This window comes from Pleuronectes platessa, chromosome 9, assembly GCF_947347685.1.
Source record: "Pleuronectes platessa chromosome 9, fPlePla1.1, whole genome shotgun sequence".
NCBI classification, from domain to species: domain Eukaryota; kingdom Metazoa; phylum Chordata; class Actinopteri; order Pleuronectiformes; family Pleuronectidae; genus Pleuronectes; species Pleuronectes platessa.
This window is the reverse complement of record NC_070634.1, coordinates 12227475-12254045: the sequence shown is the minus strand read 5'-3', so window position 1 is coordinate 12254045 and position 26571 is coordinate 12227475. Positions and strand designations below refer to the sequence as shown.

At 43.5% G+C, this 26571-nt stretch overlaps 1 protein-coding gene across 1 annotated transcript; it reads right to left on the bottom strand.

Moving 5' to 3' along the window:
* Window positions 1-970: 970 nt before the first annotated feature.
* On the bottom strand, window positions 971-25924 carry colgalt2b (collagen beta(1-O)galactosyltransferase 2b). Its single transcript, XM_053430199.1, has 12 exons — window positions 25795-25924; window positions 10696-10806; window positions 10481-10598; window positions 9768-9902; window positions 9470-9674; window positions 8414-8533; window positions 7943-8016; window positions 7119-7225; window positions 6524-6656; window positions 5341-5468; window positions 4657-4863; window positions 971-2082 (listed from the first exon to the last, which is right to left on the bottom strand). Exons 1-12 carry the CDS (start codon window positions 25890-25892, stop codon window positions 1809-1811), a joined length of 1710 nt encoding a protein of 569 aa, XP_053286174.1. The 5' UTR covers window positions 25893-25924; the 3' UTR covers window positions 971-1808.
* Window positions 25925-26571: the final 647 nt, after the last annotated feature.

Here is a 26571-nt window from a genome sequence, read left to right as displayed (position 1 = left end):
GCAAAGGTTTCTCCACATTCCTCCACCAGGGCCCAACAATCCAAATTAAAGTCGTGTCGCTCATATTTAAAGATATCAATCCTCTAAATTCGGGCAGATTTTTTAATCAAGATCCACAAGTTATTTCCTGGGAATCTGGTGAAAATAGACTTTCACTCTTGCAAAGTAAAAGAAAGCGATAAAAACTAAATTCCGAACCATGTGATATGTTATTTCTTGGACGATGGCCCATCCTTCCACCAAGATCCATGGATATCTATTTCAGAAGTCAAACAAACACACAGACGTACACAACTTCCAGGCCAGTGTTGAATGAAGCAGGATTAGAAATAACTGCATCTCATCAAAGAACTGAAATACCGGACAAGATTTTTTGTTCAATATCCAAACGGATTTCCTTTGTGGCCGATACTCCTCTTCACCCAATCATGAGTCTCTCTTTTATTTTCCACCTCACCCTTTCCCTTTACCTCCCTCTCCCTTCTCACCTCCACTGACAGGAACTATAAAACACTGAGCAGTTTGTCACTCAGCAGTGAACAGTGGGAGCCAACATGCATCCACCGCATAGCATTTGATAACTGCTCAAACCCTCCAAATTTATTGGGTGGTTGTGGCTCCTTTCATGTTTTAATGCCAATTTGTGTGGGGCCACAGGGTTTAAGGAAAAACTCGGTCTTCCATAGAGGGAAGTTGTGGGAACAGTCGCGGTGATGTTTATGTTTTCTATTCAGCCAGTTAAACAATAATATACACGACTTGATGAAGCCTCCATTTCCGTCCCACAGAGGGCGCAGTGCATTTCCTCGTGTTGCTTTGCTGTCATGTCATGGGATCTTTCCCTCTCTGCAATAATCCAGTAATAATCCAAATGACTTTCAGAAGATCGACCGACATCTGTGTCAGTTCATTCTGCGGAGTGAGTGAAAACACAGAAATAAAGAATTTGTTTTATTGGTTCTGCCCGGCACCACAACTGAAGGGAAATAAACAGCCTGTGTGGAGGAAATGAAAAATTCAAAAATCCAGTTTTTAAGAAACATTCAAAGTAGATGTGACTGCACATCACACACACACACACAGCCTACAGGCTACATGTAACGTATGGCGGCTGCTCTGAAATGACTACCAGCAGGACCGGCCTGCTGTGAAGGTGAGAAATCTGCAATAACAGTAACACTGGAACTTAATTGCATCCATTACTGGCCTGCTGCTTGGAAAGAAAAGGCTGCGCTGAACATCCCCAGTTGCTCAGATATATGCATATATTTGTGCCTGTGTGCATGCTCGCACATGCACAAACACACAGCTTCACACCCACAGCTGTTTCCAGACGGCGTTCAGATTCCTTTATTCCTCAGCTGTCCATTGAAAACACATCTGTTCTTTTTTAAATAACCACAATCTGTTTGAAAACAATAGTAAAACTGATTTGTGAGAATGTTTCATGTCCAGCGAGTTGTGCTGCTTGAGTTTTCTCAGGCTGTAGCTCCACACTCCACATGCTGAGAGGCACATGAGGAATGAGTGAAGCTGCTGCTCTTCGTCCTCTTCCCTTTGCTCCTCCGTGTCCACTCATCAGGCAACAGATTAGACTGACATCTCAATTCTCTGTCATCCGTTTGGATACCTGTGTGCGTATGTGTGTGTGTGTGTGTGTGTGTGTGTGTGTGTGTGTGTCTGTGTGTAAATGCATGGTAAGAATCTCGGCTTGTAGTTCAAGTGTCTTGTCAAGTGTGTGTACACATGACTTTCACAGTGTACACGGCTTATTCATAAACACAAGTCTTTTACGGTGAGTGCCTCTATCAGAGTTCGTTATGTGTCGCTCGAGCGGCAGGAGGCGGCGAGTCCCCGGTGACGCTGTTCTGTGCCACGGAGCGGATGCGGCCCTGCTGTGCCGTCTTGCGGTCGTGCTGCCGGTCCCAGTCCGTGGCCACGGCTTCGTCGTCCCAGATGGTGGAGGTCTCCGTGTCGCTGATGTAGCCCGGCTCTCCGGTGTAGTGGGTGGGGTAGATGAGCAGCGGCTCCACGGAGAAGGCCTTCAGGTCCCGGGGCTCAAACTGCAGCATGTACTCGGTGCTGCGGAGGATTATGGGGGGAGAGGGAGAGTGAAACGAAGACGTGTTTAAACAGAAAATTAGGATTATTGTGATTTTCAATTACATCTTCATGTCCATGAGGGGACTTCTGTGGTTCAAACCTGAAAGATATTTAGTGTACAATGACAGAAAACAGAGACAAACTGCAGTCAGTGAAAAGTTGTCATTTGACTATGATAGATGACAATAAAAGGGATGGATGGATGGATGAGGCAGCTTCACTCACTCAATTTATTACTTTTTATTTATAAATATTTAAATAGAAATATGATGTCACCAACACAGTTGTGTTACCAGCCCACCCTCTCTGTGTCTGTGGTTTTTCATAACTACTTTACATGATGCCATAACTTCTGACTCATCATATCCCGTCAACTGGAAACTTTGGTGTTCATTTAATATCAACACAGACAGCAAACTAACAGGATGTCGAGTAGAGGAACAACTCTTTTATACTGGAGCCGCATTTGTCATAACAAAGATTGATTTCATTAGAGTTTAGGATTATCACAATGCAGTTGTATGCCTCCGCCAACCAGTGCAGTTTCCTTCTCCATATTTCAATAGTGCAATAGTGACCTTAACTTCAGAAATCATCGTCTACCTATCATCTACCATCGTGTGTTTCTGGTGGTTTTCTTCTTCATACATGATAGTAAACTGACAAATGTTCACCTGACAAAATAAGCAACATTAAAATGTGAACTCGAGGTTGAGAAAATTCACTTTGCATCCATTAATTAATCAATAAGAATGTCAGATTCATTGATTATGATAAAAATAGTTTGTTGCATCTCTTCAGAGAAGTCAGTATGGAAGCACCAGTTCTCACCAACTATATTCTGTTCTACTAAAACCATCAGATCAAACCCACACCTTCATTGTGTAAACTACCATCAAACTGTCAGACACTGTTAAGAGCAGTGAGCTCCACTATCAGTGTGTCACCGGCAGCCTGCAGCAGAGCCACGGGGAGGAATGACGGCTGTTTGGACTCGGACACGTCAGCCCCGCGGAGTCACACTGTGCAGACAGAGGTCACCACAGAGGTCAACGCCCCGCCCTCCCAACGCCTGTCTGTTAGCGCTCCATTGGGACGGTGAAAACTTTCACTTTTATAGGTGGTCCCAGTCGCTGCCCCCCCCCCAAACTCAGCTTCCACACAATCATCCTACTGAGTTTACTCTGATGAGTTTCTTTTGTCCGTTATAGAGCAGACAAACTCAAAAACAAAGAAAAGAGAGAATGAAAGGAGCCTTTTAAGCCTGAGTTAAGGAACTGAGCTAAATCCACTTCTGCCAAAATGCAAATATAAATGACATAATATCCTGAATTGAAACATATTTCCAGCCACATTTCCACATTTGTGTCTATATTTCAACTTTCTCTCATTTTTTAACAAGCTCAACTTCTATTTAATACTTACTGTTTACCTAGTAATCCATACAATGCACACTGGACACACATATCCATGTATTTATATAGTAACACACACACACTTGCACAGTGTCCATCTCCACCCCACCCCCACACTCCAGCCTCTATCAATGGGAATCCTGTCCCCGTTCTCCAACCAGCAGGAAGAGCTGCGCTGGCCCAAATTCCTCAAAGAGAGAGAGAGACGGAAGGGGGAGGAGAGGTGGGTGACAGAGGGAGTAGGTGTGCGAAAAATAAAAATGGAAGTCTGTGAAGAGAGATAGAGGGACGGCAAAAGGAGTTTAAAAAAAAAAGAAAAAGAAAGAGATGAAGAATGAGATAAGAGTGAGGAAAAGGTGGGGGCAGTGTAAAGGGATTAGGTGGAGGTGGAGGTGGAGGACAGCGGGGTACTGCAGGAATCCCTGAGTAAAAAAATGAAACAGAAAAGCAGCCATTGTGTGTCCTGTGCAAAGCTCTGCACCCACTGAACCCCGAGAACAATCCATGCCCTGTGTCTGAAGGAGCTCAGAAGACGGCGGAGAAGAGGGGGATGGGGCGCAGGAAAACAACCAAAGAAAAAGGGGCATAATCAGGGAGAAGGAGAGAGGGAACGCGGATAAGAGGCCAATAAGGAGCATAACTGGGATTTGGGATGGAGGTTGTGGTCTACCACCAGAGCACAAACTAGGAAACTACACAGTGTCCCAGAGTCGAAAGAGTCACAGGGTACACGAACATGTATGTTTGTGTCTATGTTTAGATAATGACTGTACAGTAGAAACATTCATATTTCTGCACTGGTTCATTGCCTGTGTCTGCTTTTGTGCATGCACATGGGTTCCATGCATACACACATTTATCTGACCATGCACTTAAAATGTATCTTTTATCTTTTTGCATTTTCATGTTTATTCTAATTGTGGATACCTGATATATGTTCTTATGTAAGAGGGCTGTGCACCTGCGAGCATCTATTTGTGGTCCTCCGTAAACATTTGCCTGTTTGTTCATGTACCCGATCGTCTAAAAGTGTCTTTGTGTCCAAATTTGAGAACATGCATAATGCAGTGAGACTTATTTCTGCAGCTTTGTGGTTTTATGCATTACATAACAACATTACAAATCAAAGAGCACTGACTTGGGGTGTTTGTCGAACATGACCGGCAGGAACTCGTCCACAGGCAGCATTTTGGTCAGCGGTTGTGCAGCCATTAACTTCCGGGCCCCTTGCTGCGACAGCGCGTAGCCGAGCGTCCAGTAGGAGTAGTCGGCCAGGACCAGGTTGTTTATGCCGTCCACCGACTGCTCCGGCTGCTGCACCTGCATGCGCTTACGTCCCACATAGCTGGAGGAGGGACAGAGAGAGTGTGTGGATGAGGCTTCACACAGGTTTGTGGTTTGTGCTAACTTGTGGTGCACTGGGGTGTGTGTGTGCGACGCCCGGGCCACACGGGGTGATTGTCTGCTACTGTTATGACTACTGGATTTCCTTTTAGCTTATGCCCTCAACTAAATGCCAGGACTCAACGATATTAAGACGTGAACTACATAAAGTTCTGCATAAGAATAAAAACCTTGTTGATACAAATTTATGAATTCAGTCATGTGTTGTAAATTTGAAAGTTTGTGACATATTCAACAGATAGAAATTGAAACTCTCTGTTTGCCGTGAACTATGTGCAGTATTTGAAGAAAATAAAATCCTGACAGTCTAGAAGACCATAAATCTAACCTGAACACATTGGCGCCATAATGAAATTGTTGTTGCTCACGTATCCAGTGTGGCCCGAGTGCGAGTGTGTGTGTAGGATAGTGCTATTACATGAGGTCCCAGTCCAGCTGGGCTTTATCGATGTTCTCCATTAAGGCCTGTATCCGTCGTTTAAACCAGGGCTCGAACCTCACGTCGTCCTCTAAAACAAGAACCTTCTGGAGGCCACGCTCTATCACCTGATGATCACAAAGACAAACATTCCCTTTAACATTAAAGATTAGATTTTAGCTTTTGCATTCCTTCAGTTTGCCAGTGTCCTGGCTAATACTGCATCGGAGGTTATGTTTTCATTCCTGTAACAAGATTATGTAAAAACTAAAAAATTGATTGAAGCATTGGATGCAATTTTCTTTTTCTTTTTTTAAACATTGCTCACATCTAAGGCCCTTCTCCACTGGTAGAGAAAGCCCACGAACATCTGGCTTTTGTCTGCAATCGGCATTCACTCCCAGAATAAATTACTTTGCACTAGACAAGTTTTCATCAGCTCCGGCTTTGATCAACATTGATGAAAACGTCACACCCAGGTGAACTTGCTAATTTGGCAAGACAGCAGAATGGGAGAGTTCCTCAGGTGTAGGTGTGTTCATGAAATTAAACTTGAATCACCAGGGGTAAAAAACCGAAAGGCAACTACTCCTCTACTCTCAATGAGAAAGGAGTCAATCGCCTTTTCTTAGTGAGTCTACAGGCATTTAAATAACCTGTGTATATTTGCTAGTTTTGGTGTTAAAGAGGTGTAAGGGGACAGATATCTATGAGTGTGTGTAATTAGGGAGGTATGTGCACGACTCAGTGCCATCCTTGTCTCTCATTTCATCACATGACAGCTCCTCATTCATCTCATCATTCCTAATTCGTAAATATGCTCCCTTCAATCAGGCCCTTTAATGCTTTTTTTGCCCTCTTTATTTCTTGCCGTGGGGCATTGTAACTATATTTATCTGCTCTGTACATCATATCAGGACATTTTGGCAGATCATTTTATTATATTCAGCACAATAAACACTACTATGTGGACAAGAAACCAATTGGTTAAACGTTCAAAGGGTCCCTGTTGATTGGACAGTTTCAGTTTATTTTCCGAGTCAACTCCAGAGCAGTAGACACAGATCTGGCAAAATCCAGCTGGATCCGTAGGTCGGATCCTCAATGTTCAAACCTGTTCCAGTGCACAATCCTTCTTACCCACGCTGTGCACCGCATTAGATTAGATGTCACTTCGCCTCACCTGTTTCCATATGGAGTGATGGCTGAGGAAGCATCCGATCTCCCCTCTGGTCAGGACTCGACCCGAGTAAGGATCCTTGTAGCCCGGCAGCATCTCTATCCCCAGGGCCTGCAGCTGGGACGTGTTCAGAGCCCTTAGAGACACAGAGAGGCGGTGGTAACGAGGGGATTTGATTTAGCTCTACACCCGTCAAACAGCTAGATCTGTATCACCAGCAGAAGTAAAAAGCCTCACAGCAAAGCACAAGGAAGTCAAGCTCGACAGGCTGCGACAAGTAACGCATTCTGCCAGACAAAAAAAGGCCGGATGGATTAAGACATTCTCAACAGTGGATTTAAGTAAGATCTGAGAAGGGAGAGTAAGTGGAGATTATTACTGCAAACGCCAAATCTCTGTTTAGACAGGATGTTTGGATTCATCATGGATAGGTTTCAGAACACAGAGGAGATTATCTCAGCTGACGCTCGGGGGAGAAAGGAGCAGAAGATTGTAACTGCTGTTGTGCAGAATATACTCAAACATCAAATGACTTTACCACAGAGAATGTGAGGAGATTTTTTTAATCAGCCCTCAGCTCACTGTGCCTGTGACCTACTTGCCATCCACTGCGTCCGTCAGCGTCGCATGTAGTCCCAACGAGGCCATGGACTTCAGCATCCTGGTTCTTCTGTCCAGCCGGCGCTTCAGGTTGATCAGCAAAATCTAAACATTTGCACACAGGAAAATGGAGACATAATCATTTACTTTGCTCTAAAACCCGATTTTAAAATAGTTTTGCAGCCCAGTTTAATCATAGTCATTCAGGTGGAAAATGCAGCGAGCACGTGATATGTTTATGATAGATGGTTGTAGATAGGAGGGCTGGGGCAAAGGTTGAACTTAAAAGATATAAGATGAGATACAATGAAAAAAGATAAGACTTAATTAATCCTGAAGGAAATTCTTGTACCAGTCCATATTACAGTAATACAATATATAATTAAGTACTGAGAATAAAACAGAATATAAGTCTAAAAAGATGGAAGTGAAAATTGTAAGAAATGTCTAGAGTGTATTATAAGGGAAATCTAAATGATTAAGTGTGTACAGAGTACTACATGCAGAAGAATTGCAAGTAAGTTATGTGAGACCATAAACAGATACTAAACTAAAATGGCAGTAAATAGTTATATTAAAGGAGTAAAAAATGTGGAATATTGCAAATGGTTATTAAACATGATATAATGAAAAATAATACTACAAATGAATAGTAATATTGCAAACAGAGTGGTTTTCGTCCATCACTGTTCAGTTCTCCATGGTCCAATAACAAAAAGAGGCAAACTGGGACAGAAAACATGACGAGTGAGATGCTCATAAACAGTAAATCCACAGAGACACAGACGTTGCTTATCCAGACAACTGCTCCTCACAACTCACGTAATCAAAGCCCATCGTGTCCTGCGACGATGGAGAGGAGTTCAAGTGCTCTGAGGTCTCGATGTCGTGTTCAACTGTGGACAGAGAGTGAGGAAGGAGGCGAGAGGTTAAAACAGGATCAGAAAAGAGTTTCTTGTGGCACTGGTTTATTTGATATACTTGATACTTGAAATCTGAGCCGAGAGACGAGCAGTGACAGAGGCCAAAGGGGGACAGAAAAAGAGCGAGGGAAGAGGGGGTTGGATAAACAGAAAGAGGGGGTGATGGGGGGGTTGGAGAGACAGAGAGGAGGAGAGGGGAGGTTTAAGCAAAGAGTGCAGACAGGACGTAATCAGGGCGGGTCGGGGATGTCAAGAAGACCTAGAAGCAATCTGAGAGGTAAAGTCATCAAGGCGTGACTGATGGTAAAGTCTGGACATCTGGGAAGTGCGTGTGTGCATGTGTGTGTTTGTGTGTTGTGTGTGTACTTACTCAAAGCTTCCGTAATTGTGTGTACGAAACTCTCCCTTTCCTCCTCCACACTCTGCTGGGCCTTGAGCGGGACAGGCAGAAAGCCGTAGTGTTCTTTGTTACACACATACATCTGCACACCTGGAAACACACACAACATTTTTTTTGTTATGCATTCAAACAGTGTTTAGACGATATGTTACACAAGGGCTGATGTAGTAATTATAATAATAATCATAATAATAATAATAATAAATTATATAAGTGAGTACATTTGTAAATAAATATATGTGTAAATGAAGCAACAATTTGTAAAATTGTGAAACTGAAGACCATATTAAAACTTTACTTATAGTTAGCCCGTTAGCTCCTGTTTGCTATGTAATACAAAATATACATTTTCACGTGAACATTTTAAATGGGTTAAATTATATCAATTAATTCAACTAATGAAATGTCCAATTTACTGGAATTGTATTTTCCTATCAAGTATTTATACTTTATATTTTTCAGGTGCTATTTTAGGTTTGTTTAATACAAACTACTTAAAACACTACAAGTATCATTTAAAGGATAACAGTGAATTCTAAAACTCTTCCGAGAACCAAGAAATCAGATGGTTCCACATAAATATTGTATATCACAGTAAATGGAATGCACAACTGTGAGATGGAAGAAACTCTGCCACTGTGTTTGTGAAAGTTTGCATATCCGTTAGTCTTTGTGTAGAGTGGCAGAGTGCAGACTTTACTGCTGCCAAACTCCTGCTGTCTTTGGAAGGTTGAAGGTTTAATTATGCTGTTTGTTCCCAGTAGATGATGACTCACATCAGACACACACAATGTTGCACACTAATGAACAGCCACATGCACAGTCAGTCACATGGATCAGGCTGAATCTGACCCGTGCATTAAACCAATAAAAAGCCTTCAGTTTTATTCTGCAGCAAACCCGCTGATTAAAACCAGATCACTTTTGACAAATAGTGACTTGAGAAGCCCCTGACTTTGTTGAAGTCGTGAGACATTCACATCACTGCCATACATCTGGCAGTTTGTTGCGAGGTTTCAAACTGACCCACTTGACGTGCCGAGAAAGCAAACACCATGATATCATCGAACGCCCAGCTGTAATCTGGGTGAGGGGGGTAGAAGGTCAGGTCCCGGCTGGATTCACGCCGCAGGTCTACAAGGAAGGTGCTGTGCACCATGGGAACGGCGAAGCAGCCGAGTCGCTTCCACTCCCTGATGGGCTGGTAGTCTTGTGTTCGCTTGTAGTAACCCTGACAGAGAAGAGGGAGAAGAAGAGCGCCGTGCTGAGGTGATAACGCCAACTGATACGTGGACAGGCGGAGGTGTTAGGGTCTCAACTGTACCTGTGGGGTGATGCCGCACCAGAAGTTGGAGTAGAGAGAGCGAGACTCTAACATGGGAGCCACCACAGTCAGGTTCTCGGCCATCATCAGGTTGAGCACACGAGGGTTCGTCAGCAGGTTGTCACTATCCACGAACTACAGAGGAGAGAGTCGCTGAGTGTAAATGGAGAGGAGAGCCTCGTGGTTTGGAAAATAATTACATTTTTATATTAGAAATATCATTAAACGTGAATATTTTTGCAGTATGGAGAAAAGGTTTGAGTGAGGAAAATCTGTTATCTTATACCTCCTCTACAACTCAGTTAGCAAATTGTTTAAACTCTGGTAACCCGATACAGGCGATTGACTAATTTCTAATTGCCAGTAGAGGGGTTTGCCTTTTTGTTCTTATTTTTATGACAGCACAAAACAACGCATCAGACACCGGGAAGCTGGAAACAACAGAGGCAAGACTGAATTGGCAAAGTAACAGTAGTTTCACTTTTATAGCTTTTTCGTCAGTCCCTCTTTCAAACTCAACAGCCATTGAAAGATGTCAAGTCATTTAGAAGTTGGATGTGCGTCATAACACTGGAAACTGGAGAAGGTGCAGCGTCAGTGTCTACACTGCTAAAATTAAGAAGAAATGAATGTGTTCACCAGCGTGTCATGTTTCCATCACTGCCGATTGGAGCAGATCAAAACCGGTGTCCATTGCAGAGTCATTGTCTTACCAGTATATAGTCGGCCCATCGTTCCCTGGCAGCCTTCAGTGCCGCCTGTCTCAGCTTCATCACGTGGTTGAACCTGGAGGGAGGCCAGTGCTTCGGACCCCACTCGTCTGTGTAGGACCTGATTACAAAAAAAGTCGCTCAGATAATCATCACCTTTTTTTCATGAAACACTGATTATCAGAACAAATCCAGAAGAAACCGCAAATCGGACTCACTTCGGCTCCTCCATGGGTCTCCACTCCACGTAGTGGTAGACACTCTGGGCTCCCTTCAGCCACTCTCTCAGCATGGCAGTGGTGTTGTCCCCATTATGGTCTGTTGCCGCCCTGGAACAACCAACACAGACAGAAGAGGATGTCACTGATATGAAGCAGACCACTGACCATGCATCCTGTAACTATACAGCCACGGTTACTATCCTTCAAACTACCACACAGACAAGTCTCACAGGTCGTCCTGCAGCAGCTCAGGTGGATGTCATCCTCTCTGTCTACCGCCTAGGGTGGCCGTGACTGCACATCAAAAGAAAATAAAGGCTAAAGGCACCACAACAGAAACACACAACCACAACAGAAGTGAACAATATCTGTTGACAGTCAAGCGAGTTACTTTCTCTGGTCAAGTCATTGATGTTTATTCATTTTGTAAAAACCTGGGCAAACCAGTCTTGCTTTAAATTTGATGCTTGTCATTTAGAGTAGTTACACAACAGGTGATTTTGGCTGTTCCAAGCACCGGCAGCGTAATACATAAAGTAAACATGCATCACATTCTACGCGGCGACAGCTTGACCAGGTTTTCAAAACCAACGGCTCACTTTTAATGTCAACATCTGTTGTTGCTCAGTTTCTGTGATCCTGTTTCCATTGTTTGGCTTTTGCATTCATGCTTTATCTGTTAATGCGGTTGTGAAATCAAATCAAAAAATGGGAAAAAGAGTCAGAGAAAATACAAAATTATAATAAAAGAACCTCTGGCTAAAATTAGGGGATGTGAAGTAGAGTGAAACTTTAAGTATAAAATTGTGTGAAAGAGGCTGCGACACTGAGTCATGACTCTCAGACAGCGAGTTGAGGAGGAAAGCGCTCGGGCTTCTTCCAGATTTGTCTAATTACGGTGTCATGTTACAACAGGCAGCCTCAGTGTTGCAGAGCTTCCTCACTGCCTAACAGCACTGCTGCCGTGCAAGTCTGAAATAACAGCACTGACAGACATTACTCAGAGGCACTCTGGGTAAAAACAACAACAACTAAAAAACACACACCAAGCTCATAGAAATCCTGCTTTAGAGACGGGCCGTCCCTCATGGGATGAGTAGGTCATTCAATCCATCAAGCTCGTTCTCAACAATCAAACCAACACAGGCCGCATATGGAAGCTCGGTGAAAAACATCTCGACAACAAAGGCAAACTGACAACACACACACACACACAAACACACCCATTACTGTAAATGATGTCAGTGTAAAATTTAGCAGACTTAAGTCACTCCTGTGGTTTGCACTCGGCTTCGCTGTTTCTTCAAAGATTTTCACTTCGGCTCCCAGAGTTACTCAGAGAAGACACTGTGCCTACTGTTTGTGTTTGTGTGTGTGTGTGTGTGTGTGTGTGTGTGTGTGTCTGTACACGTATGTATAAAACTGTGCAAGAGAAATGAAAAGAGTGATCAAGCCCTGCATCACTGTTTGCCCTCACTTCTGTACATTTGAGCAGATCAGAAAACTGAACATCACCTGTTTCTCCCTCTCTCTGCATTCAAATCAACATTAAGGGAGGAAAGGTCAACAGAATGTGCGGCAGAATCCCGTACGTGAATGTGTGAATGTGTGCATACAACACACACACACACACACACACTTGGCAAGATGGAGTTTTCCACTGCTTGCTGTAATATTCCTTGCTGTACTCTCTCCAAAATCACACCCAATTTTAGCGAGGGGCAGAGATAGAAACACACACACACTCAAACACAAACACACACACACTCTTGTGCGATGTCCTGATAATTCCAGTAAGTATCGTTCAGCAGAAGATGACAGTGTTGCTGCTCATCATTTAAACACATTTAGCGATACAGGAACACCTGTTCTCTTTTAAACAGGTAAGCAGATGCTTCTAACATCAGGCAGATACACAGACACGCACCGTCTAGCATTACACACAAAGATGAGTAAGAAAGAGGCAGAGCGCTCACGTGTGTGGAATTTCCATCATCTCATATAAATTCTGCTTCTGAGATAATCAGCAGCTGGAGGAGCCTGAAGGAGTTGGAGTTGTCCATACTTCCAAAAGCATGAGTGTGTGTGTTGTTGTAATGACATCTTTGTGAGGACCATTTTGAGCCTTGACCTTACGGAGTGCGGCAAGGCAAGTTTATTGCTTTTATATAAAACACAAAAAGCATCATGACGAGCTGTAAAAGCAACAAAAGAAAATACAAAAAAGCATTCAAAAGAAATTAAAAGAGTTCAAATAACAGGGCAGCGTAAGAAATCAGTAATTATTTGCTTCAATAAAAGGATTTGGCAAACAGGAACGTGCTCAGCATGGATTTAAAAGAACTAAGATTTGCAGCAGATGTGCAGATCTCTGGGAGCTTGTACCACGAGGAGCATAGAAACTGAATGCTGCTTCTCCATGTTTAGTTCTGACTTTGGGGACAGAAAGCAGACCAGAGGGGTCTGGAGGGTTCATAACCTACCAGTAGATGAGATATTCTATATATTTTGGTCCTTCAGTGCTTAATAAACCAACAGAAGGATTTTGAAGATTTTGAAGTGAGGACATTTTGCAAGTCCTCATTTTTTTAAAGAGCTGTTTTAGCATTATCATTGGGATTTGGGTAAGAGGGAATTCATTGTGTGTGTTTGTGTGTTTGTGTGTGTCTTCATTTTGACACCATAAACACTGACCCTGCCAGGACTATTGGGCCTCGTGGGGACCCAAGGTGAAAGATATGGTTTTGGTTAGGCTGTTCGTAATCAATGGAAGTCAATGCAAAGTCCTAATAAGGATACCTGGACAAACCTGTGTGTGTGCATGCCTACACTTGCAGGAGTGTGACAAAACATATAGGCGTACATTTTTGTGTCCCGGGAATGTTTGCTTAAAAGTGGTACTTTAAAAAAATGTGCATGTCTCTTCTTGAGTGTGCGTCAACGTTTGAGAACTTATTGGTACATAAATGCCCTTTTTATCATAGGCTGGAAACACACAAACACCTGACTCTCTGGTAATGAGCACATCTGCACACACAGTTACATGCTTCTGCAACTACTAAACTGCACAGTGCTGGGGGGGGGGGCATAAATGTGTTCCTGCTTGTCATCTCCAAATCACAGACTCAGCTCCAGACAGGGATTTAAAATGAGGGAAGTGAAGAACAATGCATGGGACAGCAGGTGGGACTAGTGCCATGTATGGAGGCAAATGTGAGCAAACCCACTTGTGTGTATGTTAGAGGCAGCAAGAGCGAGTGTGATGAAACAGAGGGTGAAAAAAAAAGGGGATCTGTTGACTTCACTTTGTTTTACTGCTAAGCATAAACTGAAAATGTGTGAAATTGTTCCAAAATTAAGAATGGAATTCCTCCCGTGGCTCATTAAAACCTTTCAAACATATAAAGAATGGGGCTGACTTCATTTTTACACACAACGCATTCAAATGATAACGACTCCTTTTGTCCAGGTTACAACCTCAGAAGAAATCGAAATCTCGCCAGGTTTAATTTGTGCATTTTTATGGGCTCTTCTTGGCAGATGTAATCGATCAGTCAAGGTTGAAAGTTTCCACAAAGAGAAGGAAACTTGTGTGTGCAATTCTTCGGAATTATAGAGAAAGAAAACGTGGGAACAATAACTCCAATAAAGCTGCAGAATTTGATGAAAAAATGGAAAGTGTTGGCTTGGTCGCTCTGGTTGTGTTTTGTGGCTGTTGTGGATAAAACACAACTGTGCATATATACAGCATATCACAACCTCCGCCGGGTTATAAAGGTACAAAATGTGCTTTATAAGGATGATGCACCTTCTTTAGTGTCGCTGTTGCTTACTGGCTCTTGTTTTTCCACAAGCACATCTTTCAACTCCGCCCCTCCCGCTGCCCAGCCTCCCCAAGCACTCAAGACTCTGAGCACACTGTGGGATTTTCCATTACCACCATTACATCTCGGCATGCCTTATGATTTCTGGAAATGTGAAACTTTATGGTGTATACCACAGGGAAGCCATCATACATGCATATGTGAAGCAAATAGAGGGAAACAGAGGGAGGGGTTTTGCTTGTGTGTCTCCTTCATGTTTGATCGGGCAAAGCACAGACATGAGAGCACCCTGGAGAAAAAGTCATTTTTCCTTGGGATATCCTCTCCTCCGTCTCACTTTATTTTCGGTCACATCTGTCCTCCGGGAGGCCACATGTGCGCTCTGTCTCCTCAATTTCCTCCACCTTCAGCCTGCAGCTGACACACACTGTCCGGAGACCCCCAATGCCCAGTTAAGGAGCATTCTCAGATCCTGTCAAATAGCTTAGCTGCAATAAGCTCATGTCCCCAAAAGTAAAAGGATTGTGAAGATTTTACCTATCGACGATGGAGCTAAATTCAAAAAAGGAGGAGCAGTAATCTGAGGTCTTGGGTTCGTATCCCCCTCCTCGTCCCTCCTCGTCCCTCCCAACCTCTCCATCGCTTCCTGTCTTGCCTCATGCTGCGTCTCCTCATCCCAATGTTGAAGTTTACAGTAGACTGCAGCCTCATTATTCTGCTGCCTGCAGCTCTAGGGTTTGGCCTCCTCTCCCCCTTTCTGACTTTATGATGGCCATCTGGACAGCACATGCTTGCTCAGGCCTCACCTTCACACCCCTGCACGCCCCCGCCCTATCGCTTGCCTATTTCTTCTTCTTGTGTTCTCTAATCTAAGTGCATGAGACCATCTTTCCACGTACACATGTGAACCTTACACTAGTCCTCATCCAATGCTGTAGCAGCTGGTGTAGAATATTACCAGAGACATTACAGATCAGATAAACAACGAAACATCCCAAATACACTCGGATGACAAATTGTGTAGCTTATTATAAATTGACAAATAATCCTTTCTTCAAACTAAGAAACACTTTTTTTCCCGCATCACATCTACTGTACCTATAAATACCAACTAATTCCACACACATCTGTCTGTATAAGTAACACATCTGTCCTAAATCATTCCTCTTATCAGCGTCTCGCATGTGTATACTCAAATGTCCAGGGAGGTGCAGTGCCAAGTTTGGTGCAACTTGGACATTTGGTGCATTCAATATTACTGAAAAGCGAATAGAGAAGTGACCAGGGCTCTGTAGCAGTTTGGATCATTTTGGAAAGTTGTCTTCAAAGTAATAGCACAATCTTCGTTCTGTTGCTGCAATGCTTTATATCAAGCTTTTGTTTTGAAAAGTTTTAAACATGGGTCTGAAGATTGTGTCGGTTGATTGACAGACCTGTGTGAAAAGATAACAGCAGCTCAGCTGTTTTAAGACATGGCCGTATTACAACGGGCATTGCACTAGTTTTATTGAAAGTAAAAGTCACATTATTATTAATACTATTATTAGCCTGAATATTTGATAAAAGTTTCAAATTTGTTGTGAAACTTTTTTAGTTCGGTCTCCGGATGTGGAGCGGTATACAACATCCATCTCCATCAGCTAACATGATTATAAACCCACTTCACCACTCTCTCTGCCTCCCTCTCTCCCACCTGGTCGGCTTATCCTCAACAGAAAGTGTCTCAGATAACAGTGTGTCGAGAGGGCGCTTAACTGGAGGCTGACATCTGGCCTTAAACACACAGGCCCGTCTCTTAGACTGGCCCTTAAGGTAAACACAGGCCTGAGAGGCCCCCAGCGGGCCAGTGTCAGCTGATTGTTGATTCAATATGATCTCATATCACTACCAATAATGACTGGGTGCTGCATATAATTAAGAAGGAAGAATGCCTCTTTCAGACCCGAGCAGAGATGCCTTTAAAACATAATAACTACGCTAGTGTGTGTTGACTTGGTAATAACGTCTGCAGGGTGACGTGGCTGCAGATATCTGGTAGGCCCGGCGGGGCAAAGGAGAAAGAGGAGGGAGTAGATGGGCAGAGGGATGGAAGGGGAAAGGGTACGAGAGGAGAGGGAGGGTGGGAGGAGGAAGAGGAGGCGGGTGAGACTCCTGACTGAAATTCCTCATGACTCTCAGGGTCAATACAAGTGGCCAAGGCTGGCGGGCTGGCACTGAAGTGTAACAGGCAAACATACTCATCTTGTTTAAACATTAAAGAAAGCCAGTGTTGACTGTCAGCAGCAGACAGGATGAGAAATCTGTCACCTTGTGCTCTAGTCAACTCCCCAACCTCTACATCAAGAGATTTGCATTGGAGATGTGTAATTTTGTACTTCAGAACTGTCCAGTATGAATATGCAGTTAATCCTTGGGATCCTGCAAATAAGAACAATTAATGTTGTATGATCCCGACTCAAGTTTAACCCTTTCAAATGTTTAATGACGTCACTGAATTGGTACATAGGCTATTCGGATGCTGATATCGAAACATCTCTAACTAAAATGGTATGAGTGGAGATTCATGACACAGAGTCACTGTAATGAAAAAGGTGCAGTATACTTGTGGCTTTATGTACGGAAAGGTATTTCAGAGTAATTGTAGAATAAACGTTTGGAGACGAGAATAAGGTAAATGTAACAGAGAGAGGAATCAAGCAAAAACCTTGAGAAACAGATGGAAGGAGTGATGGAGGAACAGAAAGATGTCGGGAAATGAGAAACAGGGAGGGATTGAGGGAGAGAGAGCACAGTAGTCAGGCCATGAAACTGATGACATACACACACACACACACACACACACACACACACACACACACACACACACACACACACACACACACACACACACACACACACACACACACACACACACACACACACACACACACACACACACACACACACACACACACACACACACACACACACACACACACACACACACACACACACACACACACACACACACACACACACACACACACACACAGACACACAGACACATAGATGGATGGTGCTTAAATTATATTTCCATATGAGAACATGAGCACCGTTCTTTTTAATGAATACTCCAGTGTTCATGAAAACATGGCTCTCAACACATCACCTGACAGATGAACAGTGGAACTGTTTCTTGTTCTTCTTCCCTCGCTCTCTTTATTGCTGCCTCTACTTTAACTAATCTCATTCCAGATCTCCACTCCTCCCTCCATCCCTCTCTGTCTCCCTCTCTCTCTCAAGATGAAAGTGATTGTACCAGGATGCCATCATGTGTCCGTTTTTGCCAAATCTGTCAGCGCTTTTCTGCCAAGCTCCGACATTACTGCTGGAAGTGTGCAGGAACACATGGGGCATCTAAGCAAGAATTCACAGTCCAGGCCAAGTCCAGGAACAACCAGAGGGAGAGAGAGAGAGACAGGGACGGACAGACAGACGCAAAACTGAAGAAGATTATTAAAATATCTCAGGATTAAACAAAGGTGACCACGTATTCGTTTTAAGAGCTTTTGACAATACTGGCCATGTCTATGTGCTGCAAATGCAAGATTTCCACAACAGAATGTATACATTACGTCCTGCCTCCTGCATACCCAACTCAGGCACCACCCCTGGCCTGAATGCTTCAGACATTTTCCTGTTGTTGAGTCTGACCTGGACAATCTCCTGCTGCATTCTTTATATGTAATAGTAAAAATCCAGAAATGTCCAGAAAATTAGGACATTTTCGAGAGTTTGTCTTTCACATGACTTTGATCTCTGAAAATGGCTTCGTTGATTTTCACTCGTCTCATTACTGTTAATGCTCACCATACCACCAGATGTGTGGAAATAGTGCCTAACAAATCCATTGTTTAATCCTGTTTGAGAAATATTTGCTAAAAAAAACTACAGTGGCCAGATTCAGTGATCCCACTCTGGTTAATAAATATATTTACTCCTGTCTTCAGTTAAAACAAACACGTTTAGTAGAGAGTGCCTTAGAGAGTGTTGAAATGAGAATAATGTGGAATAATGGCAACTTATCTATCGTTTAAATGTGTTTATTTAGTAAGCAACATAAACAATGTCTCTTAAAGGTTTAGAGCATTTGATAAAGGCAGGACTCACTCCAGATGATTCTGCATCTTCTCACAGCAGAGCGGGGATAGGACACTGCCAGATGTGCTCTGTCTGTTCTGCCATGTGAGACTTAGCTCATGTAGACGTGTCTGAAAATGATGCTGGCAGCTGTGATGTCAAATATTTTGTGGAACATTTCAATTGGGTGAGAATATAGGGGGCTATCTAAGTTCTTACTAAGTGTGTGCAGATTACTTCACTTTGTCAAACCAAACCCCATTGACCAAGCACCTTTCTTTGACTCAGTGAGTTTAGGAATACCTGAACAGATTTTTTAAGATTTCACAGTTTCCCATGTTCTGGATGTGAGCGCAGATCCTCTTCGGAAAAACTAATTGCACACACATGATCGTGGCCTGTTACTCAATAGATGGAGGTTCTGACTCGCTGTGGGTCTTACGGGATCAGTGGGAAAGTGACTGGAAAACCGGGGCCTGAGTCAGAGGAGCAGAGCAGAACCAAACACCCATTATCCTTGGTATAGCATTCAAAGAAACACACACAGCAATCTAACACACACATACAAACTTATGTTAGAGGAAACACACATGCTTGTGCCTTTATACTCTTACTCAGAACATCCTTAATCAAACCCACTCATTTTAGTACACAGTTCCAATTCTGTGATCTAATACATATTGACACACACTGAAAGCACATGCTACTAATCATTCACAAGTACACATGTTGTCTGTACCAGATAATATACAAAGCACATTCCATCCTCATAATTGATTCCATACTGGATACACTGGAAAATGGCCTGTGTGACAAAGCCAGGAACAACTCAGACTTCCCTGGTGGGCTCCTATAGAGAAAAGGGCTCAGAGGTAGAGCACCTGGCACAGTGAGACGCAAAGGGCAACGATCCAATGCTGTAAAACTGACACTGAGTTCATGTTTGATTCTCGCCACTTTGTTCTATTTTCATATCTGCCTGTCAGAGGAAAGAAATAATGAGGAACACAAATTCAACTCTTCCTCATGTATTTTAACGACCCTGCTATTTTGTCCTGTAACCAAAACCTTTCCACATATTTTATGTTTTTTGTTGTTTTGTTTCCTGCATGTGTGTTTATTTGTGTTCGCTGACTTCAAATATTAACTCTCGTGTGAAATTAGGGCAAAATCATACAGCAAATACTACAGAAGTAATTAAATCTATGGCGGTAGCAGGGGTGCACGTGCACGTGCACGCACATCAGTCTCACAACAGATTCTGAGTGACCGGTAAACAGACCAAACAACGGAGGTTTTGTGTGAGAGTAAGAACTTTGTTGCATAACACAACTGCAGCTGAAAGTGTGAGGTCAGCATGGATGGTAAAAACGTTATGGGCCTTAGATCGCAACCATGTGGTGGCCTGGCGAATTGGGTGATTATGCGGCACTGCAAATAGCGCTGAACACACCAAGCTAGGCATCTCTTGTGTTTTAACTATAAAACAAATTGGCTCATTATGAAACTTTAGATATGGTGGGCTGCCAGAGACTAGATAATTAGGTGGTCATATCATGACTGAGGCCTGAGGTGCAACAGCTTTTAATGGTGTCCTATTCATAAAATGGGGAAATGATATGTGTGCAGCTGCTCTGTGGCTCTATATTATTCTGTCATGAAAGGCAGTGAGTAAAAGTAAACACTAAGAAAACTTATACCACAAAACTCCTGGTATGAGTAAGTTATTGTTTGTTCGTATAAAGTACAGTTACAGTCATAAATAAAGGATAAGTGGTTCTCTCATAAAGATTGGAATATGAAAAATGGTATATGAACGTGAGAAAACCAGTTCACAAAGGGAGGACGTCCTCCTCCTCAGGCTTCACTCTGTCTCTGGCAGGTCTACAAATCATCTCGCCCCCCGGCCCAGCACCTGGGAAAGCGTTTCCCCACAGGAGCGCAGCCGGCCGTCGATAAGCTGCAGGACAAGCAAAATGATAACAGGCTGGACAAAACTTTAGAGAGGCTTGTCTGCATTGTCCCACAGATGTCAAGAGAAACACAAAGTTCTCTGCTTATGAAATCCTCCTCCATTTCCTCTGGAGCAGCTGAGCAGTAACATTAGTAAATGGACTCCCGAGGACAACTCAACTGTCAATTGGCACGCGATTAAAGCTCTTCAATTCTGCACTTATCCTTTCAGTCATGAGGACACCACTAATGAGACTGCTGGTTAACCCTGTTACCTTGGTTCTTGTCTCTTTCTCCATATTCCTGTTGCTCTCCACTGTATACGTACACTTCTATTTGCAAAGAATCTGTGTTTAGCTATTTACATTTTGGGGGGAAATTCTTGTTACCTGTACCCTCAACTGGTTGCCTAGCAGCCTCTTGGTGACATCAAGACTCTAGGGCCGCTCAGCCAAGGCACTCAATAACCATAACTACAGAGTCCACTGCATAACCATTGTACCTTTATATACAGTCTATATGATTTCGCTCTGTTTCTCGTCTTCATGCTAGCTAAGCTAACTTTTTGCTGAGTGTAGCTTTATACGCCCTGGACAGACAACCACCCAGCACCCGAAGTTCCCCCGTCCATCTGGTATGCATGTCTTTGGCCGTGGCTGAGGGGGTAGAGTGGTCGTGCTCCAACCTGAAGGTCGGCAGTTCTATCCCCAGTCTGACTCATCTGCATGCCAAAGTGTCCCTGGGCAAGATGCTGAACCCCTAATGCCCCCCCCCCCCATAGAATAACAAAGTGCTGCGAATAGATGCACTGTATGAATGTGTGTGTGAATGGGTGAATGTAAAACTGTACTGTAAAGCGCTTTGAGTGGTGATCAAGACTAGAAAAGCGCTATATAAATACAGAACCAAAACCATTTACCATTTGGGAAAACGGAAACAACTTAACACCTTCACAAACTCAAACTCATACAAACAACATATAGCTGCAGTTACAACAAATTAAGACTTCAGCTGACGGAGTAAGATTCCAACCCAGACCCCTCTTGCTCCATGGCAATGCTATATTTTCCTGACTAATAACTACTGGGACCTACTGCACGTGTCAGTCACACTATGTCTTAAATCCGGGGTTCCTTTCACTACCTGTTTTATCAGGCTCTCCCCATGACAGTGTCAAGTGTTATGTATCATCCATGGTTGTCCTGTTAGGACAGCTGGAGTAGGATGGAGCAACAGGTCAACAGTAAAGAGGAAAACAGCTCTGGTCAAGCTACTGAGGGAATGCAGATTTACCAAAGTGCTAAATGCCCTTTGGGTAATTTTCCCAGCATCGTTTACCACCTTCTCTTTGCCCGACGATCCCCCCTCCATCTTTCTCCAATTCCCTGCATTCTTTCTTTTCTTAACAGCAGTGTGAGAGTCTTTGTCACTGATTTGCCACCTCTCTGTCAGACCCATGCCCGCTTGCAGAGGGAAAACTTCTAAGGACTGATCTTTATTGGCCCATCCCATCTGTCAGCCTGAGTCATGGCTGAAGAAACAGGGTGGAGGAGACATGGCCCGGCTGATCAGGGCAGATTATCCGGTGAACAGGCTCAAACTGGAAACAGTTTCGGACCTGATAACTGCGGAACATCCTAGCTGTCCGTCCCCATAACATTTCTTTTTGTTACACTCCACCTCTGATTCTCTTACAGTACATCCATACTACTACATATTTGTTTGAAAACGCATCAACTCTTGTGAATTACAGGTGTTGTGAACGCTGTCTTTTTTGCAAACACCATGTTGTGAAGTAAAATTATGCATTTTACACTGATATAGCTGTTTACATGTGTAAGAGACCAGCTGTTATTCAAGCAATCTGTGACAATCCCTATGACCAGTGGGAAACACATGTCCTTCTGTTTACACCACCATGCGCATGCCCAGTGTGTATAAGTGGACTCACGTTTTCATGTGCGTTGGTATGGACGCGGATTGAAAGTGATTCAGAGCCAAAGCACTTTTGTGGACAGTTTGTTTTAGTTTGAAAACACAAATTTCAAATGTAGTGCTGCTTGTTGCCTTGAGCTTTCCGTCTCAATTTTTTTTTTTTACAAAAAATAGAAAACCCTGTCTTCCATGCGAGAACAATAACGAGAAGAAATCCCTTTTTATTATATTTAATCCCCTACATCATTCTCCATTGGACTGCATGATTGAAATGAGTGGGAGATATGAAGATAAAAAACATCTTCTTTCTAAATCAGAGGCTCCAGAGAAGAGAACGTCAGGAACATTGTGTCCCCACACAACCAGTGGAGCCTCACAGCCACACGCTGCATGTATCGTCTGTATAAGCTGGATAGTTCCCTGCATACTTTACATTATTCAGTTCATGATCTATGCAGTTGCGGTATAGATGGTAGTAAAAAGGAGCAATGTGTCTGCTTTACCAGTGAAGTAATGTATCACCAAACCACTAAGTCTTTGGCTTGAGTCCAGCTGGAGACCCTCGCCTCACCTCATTCCCTTTTATCTTTCTCCAAGCGTATAAGCACCTTCTACTTTCGAATAAAACCAGAAACACCATTAATTAATCTTTCAGTAGCAGTAATGGTAAATTAATTGGGAAGACAGGGGTCACTGGATTTACTTGTATAATCATCCTCGAACATCATTACTCATCCATCCCCCATTAGATATCTCATGAGCTGAGGATCTTCAAACTGTATTTGTCATAAATAATTGGTGCTCATGTAACACATAGAATAAATACTCTAACTTGGATATATGCTTTTGGTGAGAGCTGAATCATAACTTGGTATTAATGCAGCAGTTGGCTCCAAATGTTTTAGAGTAATGATGACAAAAAGAAAAAAAAGAGGCTCAGAGCTGCTTGAGTTATGGTGAGTAAAAAATACTCTTGACCGGTTTGACCACAAGAAGATAATTATGTATTTTTAATACATAGAAACATCGTTAACAATGTTTATCGAAATATTCACTGTTATAGTCACCACAGAAACAAAGCAGCACCACATAACTTAACATAACTATTATGTACTTTTGTACTATTACATAGACCTAATTTTTAGTTGCTCATTAAAGGTCCTCTCAGAAAAATCTCAGGGTGCAGGGCTTACGTCAAAGTGTGCTCACTAATAATCTTAGAACATTTGATATAAACTGTGTATTCACAAATCAAATCGTGTAATCATGTCTCTGTGTTTGGGTCCAATATTTGGTCAAAGAAGCAATGACATAGAAAACATTTTGTCATGTAGTGTAAAAAGGCTCAATCAAAAGCATTAAGAAAAGGCCAAAATAGCGCAGGATATGAATATGAGCATTTAGTTTATGGCAGTTGATGAGATCGTGGTTAACACAAAAGAACACAGAAGCAGAAACACTACAGACTTTATCTACTGAAATCAAAATCAAAAGCTATGTTAGAAGTGATGCAGGATCCAATGCTGTGTGTGTCTAAGTGAGTTTCTTTGTTCTTTAATGATACGTTTCTATACTAGTGACCACAACCATATTTGCGTGACACATATACATGGCCTCCCTCAAATATACACTGTGATTTTACATTCACTTGCACTGACTGCAGGGCAGAGAGAGAGAGAGAGAGAGAGAGAGAGAGAGAGAGAGAGAGAGAGAGAGAGAGAGAGAGAGAGAGAGACGCCCCGTCCCTCTTGACTGTTGGGGCCCTTCCTCTGTTAGCTAAACCCACTCATACAGCCACTCAGCCACACTGCGCTCCAGAAGGGATGGGCCCCATCTCTACATTGATTATCTACAGTGGGTGTGTGTGTGTTTGGGTGAGGGTCTCTGGATTAGAAGCAGACAATAACTCTGCAAACAGAATCAAGACATTCTGCAAAGGGAAGGGTGGGAATCCAAACAAACGGATGCCAGGGAGCTGGACGCTGACGAGGAAAAGCTTTACATACTGTACATCCACCACCGTGTGATGTGTGTGTGTGTGTGTGTGTGTGTGTGTGTGTGGCTGCTGTGTGTCCTGTCCTCCACCGCACATTCTTCATGTCTAATCTGCACTGCAATAGTCGGAAATCTCTCTCAGATCATCATGCAAATCACACACATAGCTATCCTTGTTAAGACACTGCATTGGTTCCCATTCACTTTGGGCAGCCTAAACTGTATCCGAAGTAAATGGAAAGTATTTATAAAGCACTTTGTTCCTTTTCCGTTCACACACTCATTCATTCTGTGCCACTTTGTGCAGCACTTTCTCTATCGCACATATAGAAAGTCATACACTGCTGGGGCAGCAATTTTGGGCAAATTGGGGTTCACTTTCTTTCAAAGGGAAACTTCAGCATGCGATCGAATATCCAACCTTTTGGTTAGTGGACAACAAAGTGGGAGACCCAACTCTTAAACTGACCACAGGTCCTATTTTGGCCCCAACCTTTTGCCTCATTAGGACCACGCTTTCATTCCCATGAAGTATTCTGGTCCTGAGTCATTGTTTATACTGGAAAAAGTCCTATAAAGGGAACAAAAACGAGCATGCACACGCATACACATTTCAAACATGACTTTCAAGAATGCACCCCCACCCCCTGCTGTCAGACCAACTCAGTGTTTCTTTTCATCCCCTTCAGCTGGAGGGCTCCCTCTGACTGCATAATCCCAGGCTGCCGCTGTGGCACCGAACACACCTACAGGACCCTATATGCCTGGTGTGAGCACCCCCACCCTGCCCTATACCTGCCTGCCCTGCTGTTTTAAAGGCCCGTTTCCGCAGGTTTGTGCTGAATCAGGCGGAGGGAACCGTGATTAAGGGTTCAGACTAAAACCCGAACATGCACAACAGCTCTTTCATCTTTACGCACGGTGTGCAATTTGGATGCCGGCAGACACGCGAGGTAAGTGCATCGTAAAACGCAGCGTCAGCAACAGGTCTCCAACACGGACGATCTGTTATTATGATGAAACGCGCACACACGCTGCTTTTCATTAGAACACGCTCCACTGCAGACCACCTTGCACAACTTGTTGCATACCTTTTAGAAACTGCGCAAAAACATCTGCTACGAGAACAAGTGGCTGATAGACAGACAGTTAAGGATGGAAAAGTACTTTTACTTGCACAACAGAATCTACACGCTCACTTTACGCTAAGTCAGACAAAAGTAATGCACCGTGTCACTGCTGCACCACACATGTCCGTGCGCGCTCTCACCAGATCGCTATGCGCTCCTTCGGGTACTCCAGCTTGTCGATGCAGCCCAGGTAGTGCGGCAGGCTGTGCTCCGCGTTGCGAGCCAGGATGGCGATCATAACCTTCGGCTTCAGCAGCGAGGACTCGGCCTTGACCTGCTCCTGCTCCTGCACCAGCTCCGACGCGCCGCCGGGCACCAGAGTGGCCAGCAGCGCCCACAGCACACCGACTCCCGCGGCCGCGACCACCCGCATCTTGGCTTCCACGGTTCAGCTTCGGTTCTCCCGTGCCCGGGTTGAGGAGCGCAGAGAGGGAGTGCACGGGTGAGAGGGAGGGAGGGAGAGAAGGAGGAGGAGAGAGGAGGCAAGGTAATAGAGGGGGGGAGGAGGGATGGAGGGCGTCCTTTACCTCTCAAACCCTCCTACACCCCTGCTGGCTGCTGCTGGTAGTGTTGATGACTCCTAAAGCTGGGTGAGAAACAGTGCCCAACAATATAAACAATATACCTGATAAAGATAACAATCATAATAATCATTATTATGCTATAGTTGTATAATCAGTATTATGATTTATTTAGATTATAATTAATTCATCTAAATAAGTCTAGATACAACATCTATCTTCGTGAGAAAATTTGAAAAAACGATTGACTATTTCAGTGTCATCTTTTTCCGACATTTTTGTTTTGTGATGACTTCTTTTATTCCGGGACCGCACCCAAGAAAAGGGCCTTCATGTCGAAATGTAGTCGTTCCATTGCCTTCATTGTACTTTGTTTCACTAAAGACTGGCGCTGTT

What these genes read in the sequence shown, in the direction of transcription:
- colgalt2b (XM_053430199.1), bottom strand. Translation starts at nt 25,892, where the DNA reads ATGATCGCCATCCTGGCTCGCAACGCGGAGCACAGCCTGCCGCACTAC. An exon ending in GATGGGCCGACTATATACTG is followed by an intron (nt 9,903 to 10,480) that starts GTAAGACAATGA and finishes TCTCCTCTGTAG; the next exon opens with TTCGTGGATAGTGACAACCT. An exon ending in ATCACTCCATATGGAAACAG is followed by an intron (nt 5,469 to 6,523) that starts GTGAGGCGAAGT and finishes TGTGATCATCAG; the next exon opens with GTGATAGAGCGTGGCCTCCA.